Source organism: Mandrillus leucophaeus, unplaced genomic scaffold, assembly GCF_000951045.1.
Source record: "Mandrillus leucophaeus isolate KB7577 unplaced genomic scaffold, Mleu.le_1.0 Scaffold824, whole genome shotgun sequence".
NCBI classification, from domain to species: Eukaryota; Metazoa; Chordata; class Mammalia; order Primates; family Cercopithecidae; genus Mandrillus; species Mandrillus leucophaeus.
Genome location: NW_012108964.1, coordinates 103,994 through 121,202, shown reverse-complemented (window position 1 = coordinate 121,202; position 17,209 = coordinate 103,994). Strand labels below are relative to the sequence as shown.

At 49.5% G+C, this 17,209-nt stretch overlaps 1 protein-coding gene across 1 annotated transcript in view; it reads right to left on the bottom strand.

Moving 5' to 3' along the window:
• Nucleotides 1-5,015: 5,015 nt before the first annotated feature.
• SFRP1 (secreted frizzled-related protein 1) overlaps nucleotides 5,016-17,209 on the bottom strand; it is a 29,218-nt gene continuing 17,024 nt past the window's right edge. Inside the window, exons 5-8 of the mRNA XM_011968038.1 lie at nucleotides 16,609-16,637; nucleotides 11,811-11,863; nucleotides 7,496-7,642; nucleotides 5,016-5,181 (exon numbers count right to left, since the gene is read on the bottom strand). Coding sequence (XP_011823428.1) covers nucleotides 5,016-5,181; nucleotides 7,496-7,642; nucleotides 11,811-11,863; nucleotides 16,609-16,637 — 395 coding nt within the window. The remainder of the gene's footprint in view (nucleotides 5,182-7,495; nucleotides 7,643-11,810; nucleotides 11,864-16,608; nucleotides 16,638-17,209) is intronic.

Sequence of the window (17,209 nt, the reverse complement as noted above, 5' to 3'; positions counted from 1 at the left end):
AAGTCCCTTCAGAGCACAGAAGGGTTCAGCTCACGGCTGCCATCCAAAGAGTTCAGACACATTGAGGATGCGGAGGCAGCTAGTCAGTCCTCAGGAGCTATCCAAGCACCGTTGTGGCTCCTGTCTCTTGTGGATGGATGTGTCTAAAGGGGCATAATATAAACAACAGTCACAGGGTCAATCCATCATTGACTGAGGGCTCACTGTGAAGCCATCCCTCGCACACCGCACACACCCTGGCTGAGCACGATCAGTAACCTGAGGAGCTGCGTGTTGTGTGCAGGGGAAACCCCCACAGCCTACGGGGTGATGAATTTCATATACATGGCCAACTGGGAAAGGCACAGTCTCAAAATCTAGGATCCCCTTCCAACCTTGCTGGCCGCTCTCTGGTGTTCTCACCTACCCTGACCATGATGTGCCCAGAGCACCTCTGGCAAACGCGTATGTCGTGCCTCATGGTCAACAAATAAACAGCTTTCAAAGGGTCTTCATTTGTATGTAGAGCTTGAAATTAGCTGCTAAGACAATTCACAAGACTGCTGGAGACCTTCAGAGCACTCAGGGCCAGGGACGCAAGAGGTGGCCCCTCCATTCCTCTCATCACCCTATAGGACTGGGTTGCTAAGGGCCTTTTGGGTAGCTGGTTGGTTGCCTCCCACATCTGCCTCTCACTGTCCCTGGTTTGCCTGCATGGCAAAGGGACTCTCACCCAAAGTGTTCAGATGTGTGCACCTTGTAACTCTGTGTTTTGTAATGTTAAAAATTAGGTTTTGGCCACGCAGGGTGACTCAGGCCTATAATCCCAACACTCTGGGAGGCCAAGGTAGGGGGATGGCTTGAGCCCAGGAGTTTGAGACCAGCCTGGGCAACATAGCAAGACTCAGTCTCTACATTTTTTTTTAACTAGTCGGGTTTGGTCGTGTGGGTCTGTAGTCCCAGCTACTCAGAAGGCTGAGGTGGGAGGACTGCTTGAGCCCAGGAGGTCAGGCTATGATTGTGCCACTGCACTTCAATCTGGGAGGGAGAGTAAGACCCTGCCTCCAAAAACACAAAAGAAAAAAAATGCTTGTTTGGAAATCTGAAATAGAAATAAATTAATAAATTTTAAAATAAAATAAAAATAAACTCAAGCATGGGAAAGCATTTTGAACATGGCAACATGTTCCTCTTACTTTTAATTCTGCATTATTTGGACATTTTTTATTTTATACAATGTGAATACATTGCCTTTTTGAAACTAAATATTCAAAAATAAATTATATACACAAATATATGTACAGAGTTATATACATGTTTATCTATACTTTATTCATCCATTCATTTATTATTTTCCTGGCTTTCTGTCCAATTTTAAAGTACTGCCCTGCTTTCAGGAAAAGCCAGAGACATGCAAATAAAGTTTTTTTACACTGATCGGGCCAAAATAACTCCAGCTTTAGAAATTTTGATTCATTTCCCTATGTTCTTCCAAGAAGCTCTCTGTGGCGATCTACAATCTCATTCTTCTTCATTCCACTCCAAAAGAATGAAGATTCCAACGTATCTCACAGATAAGAGCACTGCTGAATTTAGATTCTTGCTTTTATTACATGACCTTGGACGACATGACTCTCCATCCTGTTTCTTCCTTTCTTTCTAGATGTAGATTTCAATATCTTTCTTTATTAAGTTTCAAGTCAGTCATGTCTTTGTTTTTCCTTCCCTTTGCTACAGTAAAAAGTACTTTTCCCTGACAAGTGTCAGAATTAGACCACCAGGTAGGTGTCACATCTATCTCCTCCTCCGAGTCCCCTTCAGAGTGTGTGTGCCTCCCATAGAATGGGAGTAGGGTGATCTTTAGGCCTTGTCCCGCGAATAGATCATGGTCTCTGCATTAGACAGACCTGGTGGCCAGGAAAGAAACCCCATAAGACCATCTAGACAGAAAATGTGCAGACCCCCGATTGCTGTTTCAGCCATGCTCAAGATTTACTTAAAGACAATCCAATGAAGTGATCAGAAGATCAGGCCAAAGTCAGCAGCTAAACTTGTAAAAATCATTCAGATCAACGCTATTTTTACAGAAACTAAAAGAAAAAAACTTAAACTCCTCCAACTTTCTTTTCGTTTCTTTTCTTTTTTTCTGAGACAGAGCTTCACTCTGTCACCCAGGCTGGAGTGCAGTCGCACAAAATTGGCTCACTGTAACCTCTGCCTCCCGGGTTCAAGTGATTCTCCTGCCTCAGCCTCCTGAGAGTAGCTGGGATTACAGGCACCCGCCACCACATCTGCCTAATTTTTGTATTTTTAGTAGAGACAGGGTTTCGCCATGTTGGTCAGGCTGGTCTCTAACTCCTGACCTCAGGTGATCCACCCGCCTCGGCCTCCCAAAGTGCTGGGATTACAGGTGTGAGCCACCATGCCTGGCCAAACTCCTCCAATTTTCTTGTATCTATTGATGAGTTGAGCTAATACAAAGAGTTCATTAGAGCTTGTTCCTTTGCTCAGCCTGACTGTTCCATCCAACCTACTGCTGTACACAAGGTGTCCTAGCTGGGTCAGGGGACCCTCTGGGGGACTGCCTACAGCCCCACCAGCATTACCTGTTTGCCATGGCAAACTTAAAGACTGTCAGCAAGTAGGATCCAAACCTAGGCAGGCACATCTAGAGTGGCTGACTGGAGCCTCATCACTGAGTGAGGATGGGAAGCTAGATAATCCAAGAATAGTAAGAAAGAATCTGGTTCATTAGCCCAGACTCAAATGGAAGAGGAGGAGAACGGCAGCTCCAGGTGCAGCACAGTGGCTATTATGGAAACCAGCCACAACTGTGGGAAGAAAGTGCTGGGTAAACACACTGAAGAGCTCTTTCACTAGAGGCTGGGACACACCAGGGCCCGGAGAACATTGCCGGAGGGCCCCTCCCACAGCGAACCCCACTCATGTGCTGGGCACAGTGCTCTGGCGGCACTGTGATGGCTGAAAGCGCCACAGGGACCCTCAGGCTGGCAATGGAGCTACCACTCAGGAGACGCTGGGCTGCAAATAGCCAGGGACCTCCAGCATGGCTGACAGCAGCCAGGACAGCCGCTCAGGGCAGCAGCAAATGAAGTGACCTGCAGGGACTGCACCTGCTCATTCCATAGAGCCCAGCCTGCAGGACCACACCTGCTCACTCTACAGAGCCCAGGGAGGGTGGCATAGGGGGAGGGGTCTCCCTTGCCTCCTCTGAAGAGCATTCTTGGGTGAGGCAGAGGCAAAGCCTCTGGGAGCAGCTAGAAAGTGCAGGCAAGTGCAGGCTGGCAGGCTGACATGGCCTGCCATCATGCGTATCCCTAGGCTGTGAGGCCAGGGCCAATGCTCCAGTCCAGGGAGAAAGTACAGATTCAGTGTCTCATTGAGTTCACTCTGCCCTTCTTCCCTGAGGTCAGACACTCACTCTCCCCTATGTCCCACAGATGCACCCCAAGAGTAAGTGTAGGCCAAGCCAGCCTGACATTTAGTCCCCTCTGCTTCCAACCTGGTGGCCTATGCTGCCTGGTTTTCCACAATGGAGTTCCAGGTGAGATTTCCTCTGAAGACAAATTGTGCTTTGTGGCACATGAGTGTTTAAGGAACACGAACTTCACATATAACTGCACAGAATATTAAAGCACAATGGGATTTAAGAGGCCATCTAACCAAAGTCTCATTTTACCGATCAGAAAACTAAGGCCCAGAGAGAAAATGAGGCCCCCAGCCCCTCAGCCGTCACCATCTGAGCTTGCACCAGAACCAGGACTCCCGACTCCCTGGAGCCACTGCTGTGCCCTGCCCCTTGTTCCCCACACACTATTCCCTTTGGGCACACATTTCTGGAAGGGTGACGTCCCAGCCCCTCAGGTTCCAGCCCCACAGGCTCAACCAGCCTCCCTCCTTTCTTCCACAAATGCAAGCAAGTCGCTCCCCACTTCCCTGCCAGAACAAAATGCCAAAAACCAGAGAACTAAGCCCCACTATAGGCTGAAGAAGTGCAGCCCCAGCTTACTATCAGGTAAGTCATTTCCTGACAGAAATGCAGCTGCAGTGAGGCAGGAAAGCCGGGAGCCAGGGACCCTGAGGTCAGCCCGCCTGGCCGCACTCATCCCAGGACCATAGTCAGGTACAACAGCCGGGCTGTGGCCCAGCCCTCCAGCCCTTCCAACTCAGGAAGCACTGAACTCCTGCGAGTGCCAGGGAGTGCCCCTGCCCTGCCTCCTCTGAAGAGCATTCTGGGGTGAGGCAGGGACCTAGGACAGACAGGCGTGCTCAGTTAGCTCAAGCAGAATGGAGGCTCCACCGGATGGGATGGCCAGGTCCAGGCTGGGGTCAGGAGTGCCAATGATCCCTCCCAGCCCCCTTGGAAGTGGCCACCCTTTGGTGTTCTGTGTGGAGTTTTGGGGTGTGAGTCCCCAGGAACTCTCAGGCTGAGGGCTCCAGAGGAGGCACAGGCAACGTTTCCACTCCAACTCAGGGTCCTCATTCTATGGAACCAGGCAGGGGGAGGGCGTGGGTGGGTAAGGCAGAAGCTCAGAGTTTCCAGCTGGCCCAGACCTGATTCCTGGCACCACCCCACTCCCAAAGAGCATCGGGAATGGGGGGACAGGGATGGGGACGATGAACCCAAGAGAGAGAAACACTCTGTGTTCCTCCCTGGGCTTGCCTGTTCCCGACTTCGAGTAATCATCCAAAACAAGGAAACCTGCCAGGAGATACATTAAGTCTGTAAGCGAAGAAGGCTCCGGGCAAAGAGCTGTCAGTCACAGGGAAAACCCAACACAATACATGGATTCTACTCCTGTTCCGAGGCAGGGGCGGTTCCCACTCAACCTTCCCACCGCCTCCCCCGCTGCACACACACGCGGACACAACTGTGAAGGCAAAAAAGGATTTGTTTTCCAAAGTCACCAGGAAAATCGACACCAAAGGAGGCAGAGGGAGTATGGGGCCGGTGGCTCCTCCTTGGATGAAAGAAGCAGGGGCAGGAGGAGGGGGTTCAGCCCTGGGCCTGGACTTCATTCCACGTCCACGGGGCCTCCTTGCTGGCAACTGGAGGTCCGTTCCCAAAAAGTCACGGCCACTAGAATGCTCCAGGCCATCTGGCCTTCCTCTCCAAGACACGCAACGTGGAATGACTCCAGGATTCCGTCTTTACATACCCTGGCGTCATCCCTTTCTTCACTGAAGAGTGGGTCCACACACGAGATCGGGGGCAGCTAGGAACTAATTTCAAGGGTGGGATTCGTACACTGCTGGTGACCTAAAGAGATGGGGTCCCTAGTTGGCTCCTCCACCCTCCTCAGGAAGATCTTCTTACACTCCACCAGAAGAAAGGTTCACCTACCAACACAGCCAACTTCTGGGGAGAAGTCACGAGCCAGAAAGCACACAGTGAGTGCCCTAAGCGTGGCATCTGAAGGGCTGAAAGAGTCCTGTGGGTCATGCCTCTGGCTTCCTGTTCAGTGCAGGCCTCCAGGTATCGCAGCTAAAAGGCCGCCAGGTCTCTGAATAACTTCCACAGTGGGACCCTACCACAGAACAAGGCAGTCCGCCCCTCTACGGAACCAAGTTTCATTTCCTCAAGCCCAGTTCTGCCGGTGCCACACAGGAGTGTTCCCTTGGCTGGACTGCACAGCCTTGGCCCTCACATCTGTTTTCCTCCTGACACCTGCAGTCCTAAGAGGTGGACATCCTGAAACACATGGGCTTGTTCATTTGAAGGGGGAATATGGGGAAGAGAATGGCCAGGCCCCGAGAAAGTGGAAAATGTCTAGGAATGACAGGCGTGCCAGCTCGTTTTCTCTCAGCTCACAGTTCCTCTTACACAAAATCTCTGCCATCGGCCGCCATGGCCGAAGCGATGCTGAGTGCTCATTCTAAATGCTGGCATCAGCTCAGAGGAACAGCATGGAGGCTGGGTTAGAGCACCAGGTCACGTGCCACTGCAGGCTGGTGGCCCCGATGCATCCATCCCACCTGTACCAGGGCCTGCTATGGGCTCCGTTCCCTCTTTGGGGGTAAGCCTGACTCTACATCTCAAGACTGGATTTTTCAAGCATCCTCTCTGATTTAATGCTTTCAATCTCAGGGTCTTCAGCTAATATTTGCTCTCCCTGTGGGTCCACAGAGAAGGTGAGCGGATAGATCGGTGTGTATTATAATTACCTCTGAAGTTCTTTTTAAACTTCTCTGAGAAATACATTACCTTTACTATCCTGGCTTCAATTTGGTATATCTATAAAAGGCATTCACCTGCTATGGTTTAAGGAAAGTGCAGCATGTGTCACAAATGCTTTAAGGGAAGGGACCAGGGCGTCCTGACAGCCTTCACATAAACAGGAAGCCCTTCCAGGGATGCCACACGGAGCTGTGAGAGGGCAGCTGGGACTGGCCGCCACGGGGTGAATGACGAGTTAGAGGAGAACTGCACTTTGTACACTGGACATGGTAGCTCATGCCTATAGGTAGGAGGATAACTTGAGGCCTGGAGTTCAACACCAGCCTGGGCAACATAGTGAGACCCCGTTTCTATTTTTAAAAAATTAAAAATTTGGCACGGCACAAAGGCTCATGCCTGTAATCTCAGCACTTTGGGAGGCTGAGGCAGGTGGATCACCTGCGGTCAGGAGTTCAAGACCAGCCTGGCCAACATGGTGAAACCCTGTCTCTACTAAAAATACAAAAATTAGCCAGGTGTGGTGGTGGGTGCCTGTAATCCCAGCTACTCAGGAGGCTGAGGCAGGAGAATCACTTGAACCCGGGAGGCAGAGGTTGTAGTGAGCCGAGATCACACCATCACACTCCAGCCTGGATGACAGAGTGAGACTCTGTCTCCAAAAAAATAAAATAAAAATAAAAACTAGCCACGCGTTGTGGTATACACCTGTAGTCCCTGTACTTGGGAGGCAGAGGCAGAAAGATCGCTTGAGCCCAGGAGTTCGAGGCTGCACTGAGCTATGATTGTGCCACTGCAGTCCAGCCTGGGCAATAGAGACCCTGTCCAATAAATAAAAACTACATTGCACTTTGTAGTTTCCAAGACTCTTCCATACACTCATGGGGTCTACACACCAGCTCTGTGGGGGATGCATGATGGCCATCATTCGGCAAATGAGAAAACTGTGGTTCCAGGCACTGCCTTTGGCCAAAGCCATGTGACTAGTAAATTGTGGGCAGGAATGAAAACTCAGTTCTGAGTTTTAGAAAGTAACTGCTTCCAAACTGCTTCCCCAAAGGAGGCTCTCTCCTACCCTATGCAGTGGAAGGGGCTCCTATGACGTCCGTCGCTGGGTTTCTGAGAACACGGGAAGCAGCAGCAGCACAGAGACACATTCAGGAGAGAGGCTGCAAATGCGGGGACCAGCCCAAGAAGATGGCGCTGGGACCACGATGTCCAGCAGCTCCCAGCCCTGGTCAGAGACCACTGATCCACAGTTTATACAATGCACTGCCCTTTGCAGTGGTCCTATGCCCTCCACTGCACCCCCAACTCTACCCTTCAATGAATTCGTCCAACTCAGTTTCCATCTGCTCCACCCTCTCAGGCACATAGAGGCTCCTCTTCCCCATGCACTCAAGGTGAAGGCCAGTGTTCCCAGGGGCCTTGCCTGGGGAGCAGGAGGTGCCAACCAAGATTTTACACCTAGAGAGCAAGTCACAGAGTTTTTGCCACAGAACAAAACCACCCAACTGCAGAGCTGGAGGAGATCACAGATCACCTATGGTGACCCCTTCAATGCGCCTAAGGAAACAGGCTCGGAGATTTGAGCTGACTGGCCAAAGTCACAAACAGTTCAGTAGCAGTGCAGAAACTAGGTGCCAGGACTCCAGAACTTGTGTTATTTTTTTTTCTTACCCCATATTTTATCTTCTAACGCAAGTCTTTGTTTTTGTTTTTTAACAAGTGGGTAAACTGAGCCACCGAGTGCTTTGGTGACTTGCGAGCGCTGACACAGTAGGTGGTAGAATTAGGCACTGGGCTCACACCTGTACAACTCCTAAGGCTACAAGTGTTCTTTCCAATGCACTCTTTAAATCCTAGGCATTACAGCACAGCCTTTATGCTAATCCCTGCTAACCGCTGGAATCAGCTAAGGAAGTGACTTCTGCCCAGAGAACCAGCAGTTCTAAATGGACTTGCTGCAAACACTGAAACTTAAACAAAAGAGGTCTATTTGGCACTCAAAGTAATAAACAAAATACCAAGACCATAGGAGTGTTCCCCAAACTTACAAAGATGGCACTCAGTTTGTATAATGGCATCACTGCAGAGAAATCCCTCCTGGGCTTCTCAGAAACTCTTCTGGAGGATGGTGGATTAGCAGTATGTTCTAGACAGTGTCTCTCTCAAGTGCTGGGGGACGAAGTGAGCCTCGGGCCTCACCAGTGGAGACCAAGTCCCTGGGAAGGTCAGATCAGCTGGAAAAGGCAGCTGCCCGGCACAGCCAGGCTCACCAGGCAGATGTGCTATGCACACACAGACAGACGCGCAGGAGGGCACATGTACACAGCCCATCACACCACACAGTACCCACATCTGTCTACACCCACACTTCACAGATTGACCCATACACAGGCAAACACAGACACAAACACACATGTGTGCACAGCAGGTGATCCCTTGTGTCCCCTGGCTATACACAGGCATCAACAGACACCCACATCTCGCAGACATAGCCCCATGTGCACAGAGGCATAAACACACACATACCACACACGCACCTCCCCTTGTCCCTTATTGTCACTGCAGCCTCTCCTGCCTCCCTCTTTGAGGGAAGCTCCAGACACCTGGGCTAACCCAGCCCCACAGGCCCTCATGAATGCCATTCCCAGTGCAATGCTTTAGGGCTGGCTCTGGAGGCACTGTGCCTCCTGCCCCTGATCAATAACAAGGTCTGGAAAGAAAAGTCAGGGCCATTTATGGGTCCTAATGACAACTGCTCTTGGTAATGGCCAGTCCTGCAGTGACCCAAGTATGAGTTGATTACAGGTTCTGGTTCCCACTCTGCACACGCAGAACGCAGGTGTCCCGGGGCACTGACCGCTGCAGATGGCCCCTTTCCTGACGGCCAGGGCAGCTGTGCTGACCTCATCAGCCACCTCCCGAGGGCTCCTTCAAGTGGGTGGCCCTGAGCAGGCCCAGACCCAACAGGCACCACCCTGAGCCCTCTCCTCAGGGACATGGCTCCAGGGCTCCTCTCCCCCTCCCACCCTCACTCAGAGGCTCCCTGTCCAAAACGTCTCACCACTGGTGTCTGCAGTTCTGCCATTAGGACTTCATTATTTGATTAATGAGGTCTTCCTCTTCTTGTCCTCCTCTTCCTCCTCCTTTTGTCTTTTTTTTTTTTTTTTTGAGGTCTTTTTTAAAGATGTAAGACAGTCATGTTTTAAAATAGGTTCCCAGTGTCTCTGTGTTGCCAACAAGGCCGAATCTCCATTCTGTAAGAAAGCAGTCAGATAGCTGCACAAGCTGTCTTTTGCCTGTTTTGTCATCATTTCTAGACACTCGCCACTACAGCCTGATAAGCTAACCACAAAAAGATTCACCACTCCCCAGTGCAGCGTCGCAGCTCCTGGTCTGATCTCCGCTGGGATTATCTTCCTAGGCCCACCTTTGCTGCCTGACAAATGCCTACTAGGTCCATGGAGGACAAATGCCTACCAGGTCCATGGAGGACAGCACAGGGTCTCTCATCTCTGCAGCTCCCCTTTCTCATTTCCTTGAAGACCAGCTCCCTGCTCTATGCTCCCATGGCTCCCAGCTCTTCTCTATCACAGGCATCTCTGCATCTCCTGACCTCCTCTAGATGGTAAGTCCTGGCAGAGCAGAACTACTTCCCAGTCACACCCCATGACCATTTTCTGGACATTCACCAGCGTGGAGCCCAGTATGCATACCATGCAATTAGCCTTGACTGGGTCTGTGACACTAACATGAGATTAGGTTAATCCAGGCGTTTCCTCCCTGAGGCAGGAAACACCATGAGGAGCAGCACAAAGGCACTGTGAGCCAGGGCTGGAGCATGGACAGAGGCACCTTGGCGAAGCCTGTGACAAAGCCAAAGCTTCTGCCTCAAACAGGCCCCAGGAGTGCAGACAGCAAGGTACCCCAGTGTGGCCAGGGGCCCCTCAATACAGACACCCTCAACCTCTCCTCCAAAACTCACCAGCCCCTGTCTGGCCAGCCCGAGGCTCACTGCAGGGCTTCACACTCATAACACACTTCAAAGGCAACACACCCCAGGCAGAATTACACCATTAAAAACCTCCACTCCTGGACTCAGGTGTGCAGGTAAAAGCTATCTATGGCCAACAGAGTTTTCACCTTCCTTACCCAGGGCTTAACTTGGGTTCAGAGCACTTGGAGGGAGGAGACGGCTGCAGAATTCTTTGCAGCAAGGACCCCATAGCAGCCCCTTTTGGCTCTGATTATTGATATGGTTAGGATTTGTGTCCCCACCCGAATCTCTTCTTGAACTATAATCCCCAGGTGTTGAGGGAGAGACTTGGTGGGAGGTGACTGGATCACAGGGACAGTTTCCCCCATGCTGTTCTCATGATAGTGAGTGAGTTCTCACAAGAGCTGATGGTTTTATAAGGGGTTCTTCCCCCTTCACTTCCTTCACACACTCTCACCTGCCGCCATATAGAACGTGCCTGCTCCCCCTTATGCCATGGCTGTAAGTTTCCTGAGGTCTCCCCAGCCATGTGGACCTGTGAGTCAATTAAGCCTCTTTTCTTTATAAAGTGTCCAGAATGGTGTAGTATCTTTATAGCCTGTGAGAACAAACTAATACAATTATGGAGACTTCCCTCTTCCCAAGCCCTGGGAAGAAATGATATCAACACTTCTGTTTACACAGCTAAAATCTTTTTGGATGTGGATTCTAGTCAACAGATGTGGTATAGACTAAGCAGGACTCAGTAAAAGCCCAACGATTGTTGAATTATCTCTGCAAGAGTGCACACCTTCTGCAGGTGGTTAGATTTTCAAAAGAAAACACATGCACAAACACACATCATGAACCTGTTTTTAAATGAATGTGTGTTAAGAGTAAAGACCCTGTAACTGGAGAGTTTGGGTGCCGGCTGGCATTTGGCACTGTGCGGACATCTTGGCTTCTAGTGCCTCTACATCTCAGAACAAAGGTCGGGACTCTTTCCAGCCAGCCCTGCATCCTGTAAGTGGAAGCAGTGGCTGCGGGTTACATGGAGATGAGAGGCCGCTCTCAAGGCTCAAATCTTGCCTGTGCACTTCTCAGCACCTTGCCCAGGGCTGACAACAAGTGCTTACCTGACTGAACTCCTTCCCCTCGCAGCTATGCACTCCCTGGGTGTCATCTCTGACTCGGGCCCATGGCCACAACCACGAGGGAACCCTGAAACACATGGGCCATTCATTCCAACTGCTGCACCACAGGAGCAGGTGCAGCCTTGCTGGGACCTCGTCACCGTCACCCTTTGAGCTGGGTACACAGACAGCTGCAAATCGGAAGAAGCAACTCCCCCTCCCATACCTCGATCCAGCCTTTGAGTCCCCACGCTGTGGGCCAGGGCTAACCAGAACACAGAATGGGGAGTGAGTTGTTATAACTGACAAATGACAAACCAACATTCTCCTCTGTATTTATTTACCAGCTTAGGTTTCATCAATTGAAGAATTACTACTTGCTTTGAGTCTTAACTCCCTTTCCCTGTCCTCGTCTCCTAACACCAGGAATGCCCTCCTCTACTTTCTCCATTAATCTTCAGCCTGACAGTTAGATCCTCATCTCCTCCAAGAAACTTCCCTGAATTTCTCCAGGCCCCACCGAACACCCCTCTCTCCTTCAGGCCTGAGAGCTAGAACTACACACAAAGGCATCTGAAGATACAAAGAACAGAGACAAACAAGCATGGCAAAGGCCTGTCTCACCCACCAGATTCTTGGGGGTTTTGTGGGGGGGTTTGTTTTTGTTTCTGTTTTGAGACAAGGTCTCGCCCTGTTTCAGACCCAGGCTGGAGTGCAGTGTCCTGAACACAGCTCACTGCAACCTCGACCTCGCAGGCTCAAACGCACGTCCCACCAAGTAGCTGGGACCACAATGTGCCACCACATCTGGCTTTTTTTTATTTTTTGTAGAGACAGGGTCTTGAACTCCTGGGCTCAATCTTCCTGCCTCAGCCTCCCAAAGCACTGGGATTACGGGCGTGAGCCACCACACTTGGCCTCCAGATTCTTAAATATGTTGAGGGCAAGAACAGGGTCCTCCATATGGTGCTGAGACCAAAGGAAAAGTGGAGGGTGCCCAGGCTGTCTATGAGCCTGAGAGGCAAGCACAGCAGGCTGGCACGGCCACCCTATGGAGTACCACAGGAGGGAATGCGCTCTCCAGGCACCAGCTGTTCTCAGGGTTTAAAGTGCTTATCCAGGCTTGTTTCTAGCTCTGGTGCCACCGACATACAGTTGGGGATTTCCTTCAGCCATAAGCCATTCCCCAAAGCTGAATGCATCCGTTGCGGAAGACGCCAGTGTGAAATAATTTTCAAAGAGCTCACAAAGAGAAGAGAACACATCTGAGGTAGTCCCAAAAGGAAATGTCCTGCGGAGAAAGCTGATGGAAGGGCTAGAGAAAACAAGAGAGAGAAAATCCCCCTCATAATCCTGCCTGAATGAGAAAGAACATCATTTAGAGAAGCTGGTTTCTCGTTTTCTCCCCACTGCCAAAGTACTATTTTGGCATCTCTTTACAACTCACAGACATCCTTTCAGAATTTGTAAATGATTTCCCTTAATTCCTGCCCTACAGAAAATACCTCTTTTATGCCTTCAAATATATGCAAGTCAGTAAGCATCTATTACCTGCACATCAGTCCCTAAGAACTGTCAAATAACCTCAGCCCTCAGGCTCACAGCCCCCCAAACCTAACAGACCAACACCTTTTACATTCAAGACTCAAACATGTATATGGAAGCTCTGCACATGCACCGAGATCTCAACCCCAAAAGCCCAAACAGACACAAATGTCACCTTCTCTCAGGAGTCCCCAGTTCTTGCTCCTGCCCCTTTGAGGAGTTGAGATGAGAAGGACCCAGGGTGCAGCATGAGTTATGGGAGCTACCCACAACCATCTTAAACTCAGCCCTGCAGGAAGAACCCCAAGGCTAGTGGGACACAGAAACTCCAGCATCTGGGGCTGGCTGGGACTGTAAGAACAAGCAGTTTATAATCCAGCAGTCTCCCTGAAAAAACCACTATCATTCACTACAGGCCGGTGCAGTGGCTCACGCCTGGAATCCCAGCACTTTGGGAGGCCAAGGTGGGCGGATCATGAGGTCAGGAGCTCGAGACAAGCCTGGCCAACATGGTGAAACCCTGACTCTACTAAAAATACAAAAATTAGCCAGGCATGGTGGCACGCGCCTGTAATCCCAGCTACTCAGGAGGCTGAGGCAGGAGAATTGCTTGAACCCAGGAGGCAGAGGTTTCAGTGAACTGAGATCACGACACTGCATTCCAGCCTAGATGAGCAAGAGAGACTCCATCTCAAAAAAAAAAAAGAAAAGAAAAGAAAAGAAAAAAAGTTAGCCAAGCGTAGTGGTGGGTGCCTGTAATCCCAGCTACTTGGGAGGCTGAGGCAGAAGAAATGCTTGAATCCAGGAGGCAGAGGTTGCAATGAGCCAAGATCACACCACTGCACACCAGCCTGGGCGACAAGAACAAGAGGCTGTCAAAAAAAAAAAAAATCACTACAGTACCTTCCCTGGAAAGACCTGGAAGACTTCATTTCATCTCTTCCCCATCATCACCATTCATGTGTCCATCCACCCCCTCACTTAAATATGTGCTGCGGCACTCACAGAACTCGACTTACCTAATTCCCAAATGGGTCTCCCACAGCCACCCACTAGCAAAGCCAGAGACACTGGGGCAGCATCTGCAGCAAATTTTTTTTTTTTTTGCCACTGTCATTAACACTCAGCAGAATCCAGAAGATGACTTCACCCTCTACCACCACGCCCTAGTTCCGGCTCCCAAATCAGTCAACATGTCCAGCCCCTGCCAAAGTGGTTCAACAAATGTCTATTTTCAAAGAAACCTAAGCTGGCTGCGTCTGGTTCACTGTCCTCATAACTCATCACCAACTATTTGTGGGATGCGAAGGGGAACCATCCTGAGCCTGCCCCCTCTGAATTAGGAAGTCCCCAGGTGCCAGCAGTAAGAGGCACTCAAACCCAGGGAGGCTCACGCTACAGGGGCAGCTCCTGCACACACTGACGATGGGGCAAGTCCCTCTTCTTGGTCGCCCAGACAGACAGACTGCGGTGCCAGGTCCTCTGAGCACGGTGGGAGTGACAAGCACGAGCGGCAGTCCAGACCCCCTACACAGCAAAGCTATAGTTCAAATATGTATTGTATGTGTCTGGTTTTCACACGGAGTTTGCAACCTGCCAGTTAGTAGTGTTTACCTTGGTAAAAATTCACGGGAAATCTTAGTCTGAACAGGCCCAGAGTTTATTTTACTGCCAGATAAACAACTTTCTTTGATAAATCATCCATGTGACAGTGTTCCTGAAAGACTAAACAAAGATTTCAAGCACAATCTATAGGCCTTTGAGAAGCCTTCCAAAGCGAACGCATGTTTAATTGGCTGCCCTAAGGTCGAGGCAGGCCAATGGTCTGACATTTCCTTGGCCATTTGTTCTTCTTAAATACACACACACACACACAGATTGGAGCTTCCAGCACATTTCTGCAAAACTGGATGAAACTTACCAATATTTAAATGCTCATTCGCCTTATAATGCATAGTCTATTTTTTGGTTAAAGGAAGTGAATATCACGAGGCAGGTATTGGGGTCGGGGAAGGGAAAACTGCCCCAGAGATACTGCTGGGAAAAAAAGGGGACAGAGGTAAGTAAAAACAGCACAAAGGGGCTCTGAAGTCCCTCATACATAAGTCCTGCTAAATTAGAAGGAGAACATGTTAGGTACAGGGTTTCTAAAAAACACACAAATGAAACTTCAGTGGGCCTATCCTGGAACACCAGGCAGTCACAGCTCCCACATTCAGCCCTCATCACTGTCTGGAGGCTTCCAGGTTTACCTTGACATAAGGATGTCATCTCACCAAAACCCAGATCTCCTAACTTCTAGTTAGGGTTTGGCTTTCCGAGGGGGAGTTGTTTGTTATTGTTATTGTTAACTACAGCACCTTGAAGCTGCATAAAGCAGTTTTTTTGTTGGTTTTTTTTTTCTTTTGAGAAAGAGTTTCGCACTGTCGTCCAGACTGGAGTGCAGCAGCACAATCTCAACTCACTGCAACCTTGGTCTCTAGGTTCAAGCGATTCTTCTGCCTCAGCCTCCTGAGTAGCTGGGATTACAGGCGCCTGCCACCATCCCCAGTTAATTTTTGTATTTTTAGTAAAGATGGGGTTTTGCCATTTTGGCCAGGCTGGTCTTGAACTTCTGACCTCAGGTGATCCACCCACCTTGGCCTCCCAAAGTGCTGGGATTACAGGCATGAGCCACCGCGCCCGGCAGCCTAAAGCTATTAAAGGTCTTCCAAATGGGTTTTTAAAAACACTTCTTCAGTTGAATCCTCTGTTAACCAGAGAATTAACTAGCATATTCCATTCTTCTTCCTAAAAAACTTCTCCCCCAACAAGCTGATTTCATTAGTGCTAGAATTTTCCTTCCTGGGCTAAATTTCATCCTAAAACAATTCTTTCCAATAAGAAGATTTAATAATTATTACAGATTGAACAGCCACCGTATTCCAGGAACTGTGCACACTTGATTAAATCCAATTCTCCCAACACAGTCATGTAGGAATTCTCATCCATAGTTGGCTGATGAGGAGCCAGGCTGAGGGAGGTTAAGAGACTTTCTGGTGGTCGCTTAGCTTAATGGGTTGGGATTTAATCCAAGTCTGTTTGGCCCAGAGCCCGTGTTCTTTCCATTCTGCTACACTGCCGGCTTTCCCACCAATAAGGGAGCCACTGATTGCTGAGCTCCTTCTGTGTGCTGGGCACAGACATCAGTCCATTTAAATTCTACAAACCCTGAGGGTAAAGGAGCACCTGATGCCCCTGCCCAGGAAGCTCCTCAACTACTGTCCACCGTGATGGGTGTGAGAGGATGGGAAGGAGCAAGGGTGTGCAATCTGGCCTGGCTGCCAGGGAAGTGCTGGTGGGCAGTAACAGGGTTCCAGGTACAGTGCTCCTGGGTCATTGAATGCCTAACTCCTTTACTTTTTTTGTCTTATTGCCTTCAGTCAGTAAGGTGAGGGCATGGACTGGCTGATCTCTGATGTCCTATCCAACTCAACATTGCTTTACAATGGCAAAGTGGTACAGGGGCTCACTTCAGTAGCACACATGGTAAAACTGGAACAATACAGAGAAGATTCACACGGCCACCGTGCAAGGAAAACATGTGAGTTCGTGAAGTGTTCTGTATTTTCAAAGGATAAGATGTAGGATACAGTCTTCAGTAGCACAGCTAGGCAACTATAGTTAACGATCATTTACTGTATATTTCAAATTACCTAGAAGAGTAGATTTGGAACATTTCCAACACAAAGATCAGGATTTCAGGTTAGATATCCCAATTACTCAATTTTTTTTTTTTTTTTTTTTTTTTTGAGACAGAGTCCTGCTTTGTTGCCCAGGCTGGAGTACAGTGGTGTGATCATGGCTCACTGTAGCCTCAAATTCCTGGGTTCAAGCAATCCTCCCACCTCAGCCTCCCAAGTAGCTGGGACTATAGGTGTGTGCCACCATACCCAGTTAATATTTAATTTGTAATGGGGATGGGGTTTCAGTATGTTTCCTGTGGTGTTGAGGCTAGTCTGGAATTCCTGACCTCAAGCAGTCCTTCTGTCTCACCCTCCCAAAGCACTGAGATTACAGATGTGAGACAGCATGCCCAGCCCCAGTTACCCAGGTTTGATCATTACACATTGGATGCTTTTATCAAAATATCAAACATACTCCATAAATATGTGCAACTAATTTATATCCATTAAAAAAAATTTAAGTGGTACAGGTGAGCAACACAGCACCCAAAGAAACGGGCAGTTCGCATGAGCTGTGAACAGCCCCCTCGTCCCACTCGTCCCTTGTCCCTTCTTCTTTACCCACCTCCAGAAAAGCTTCAGAAAATAAAGGTGAACTTGAGGGCAAATCCTTCTCTCCACTCCCCTTCTTACGAGAGTTTGTAGTCGT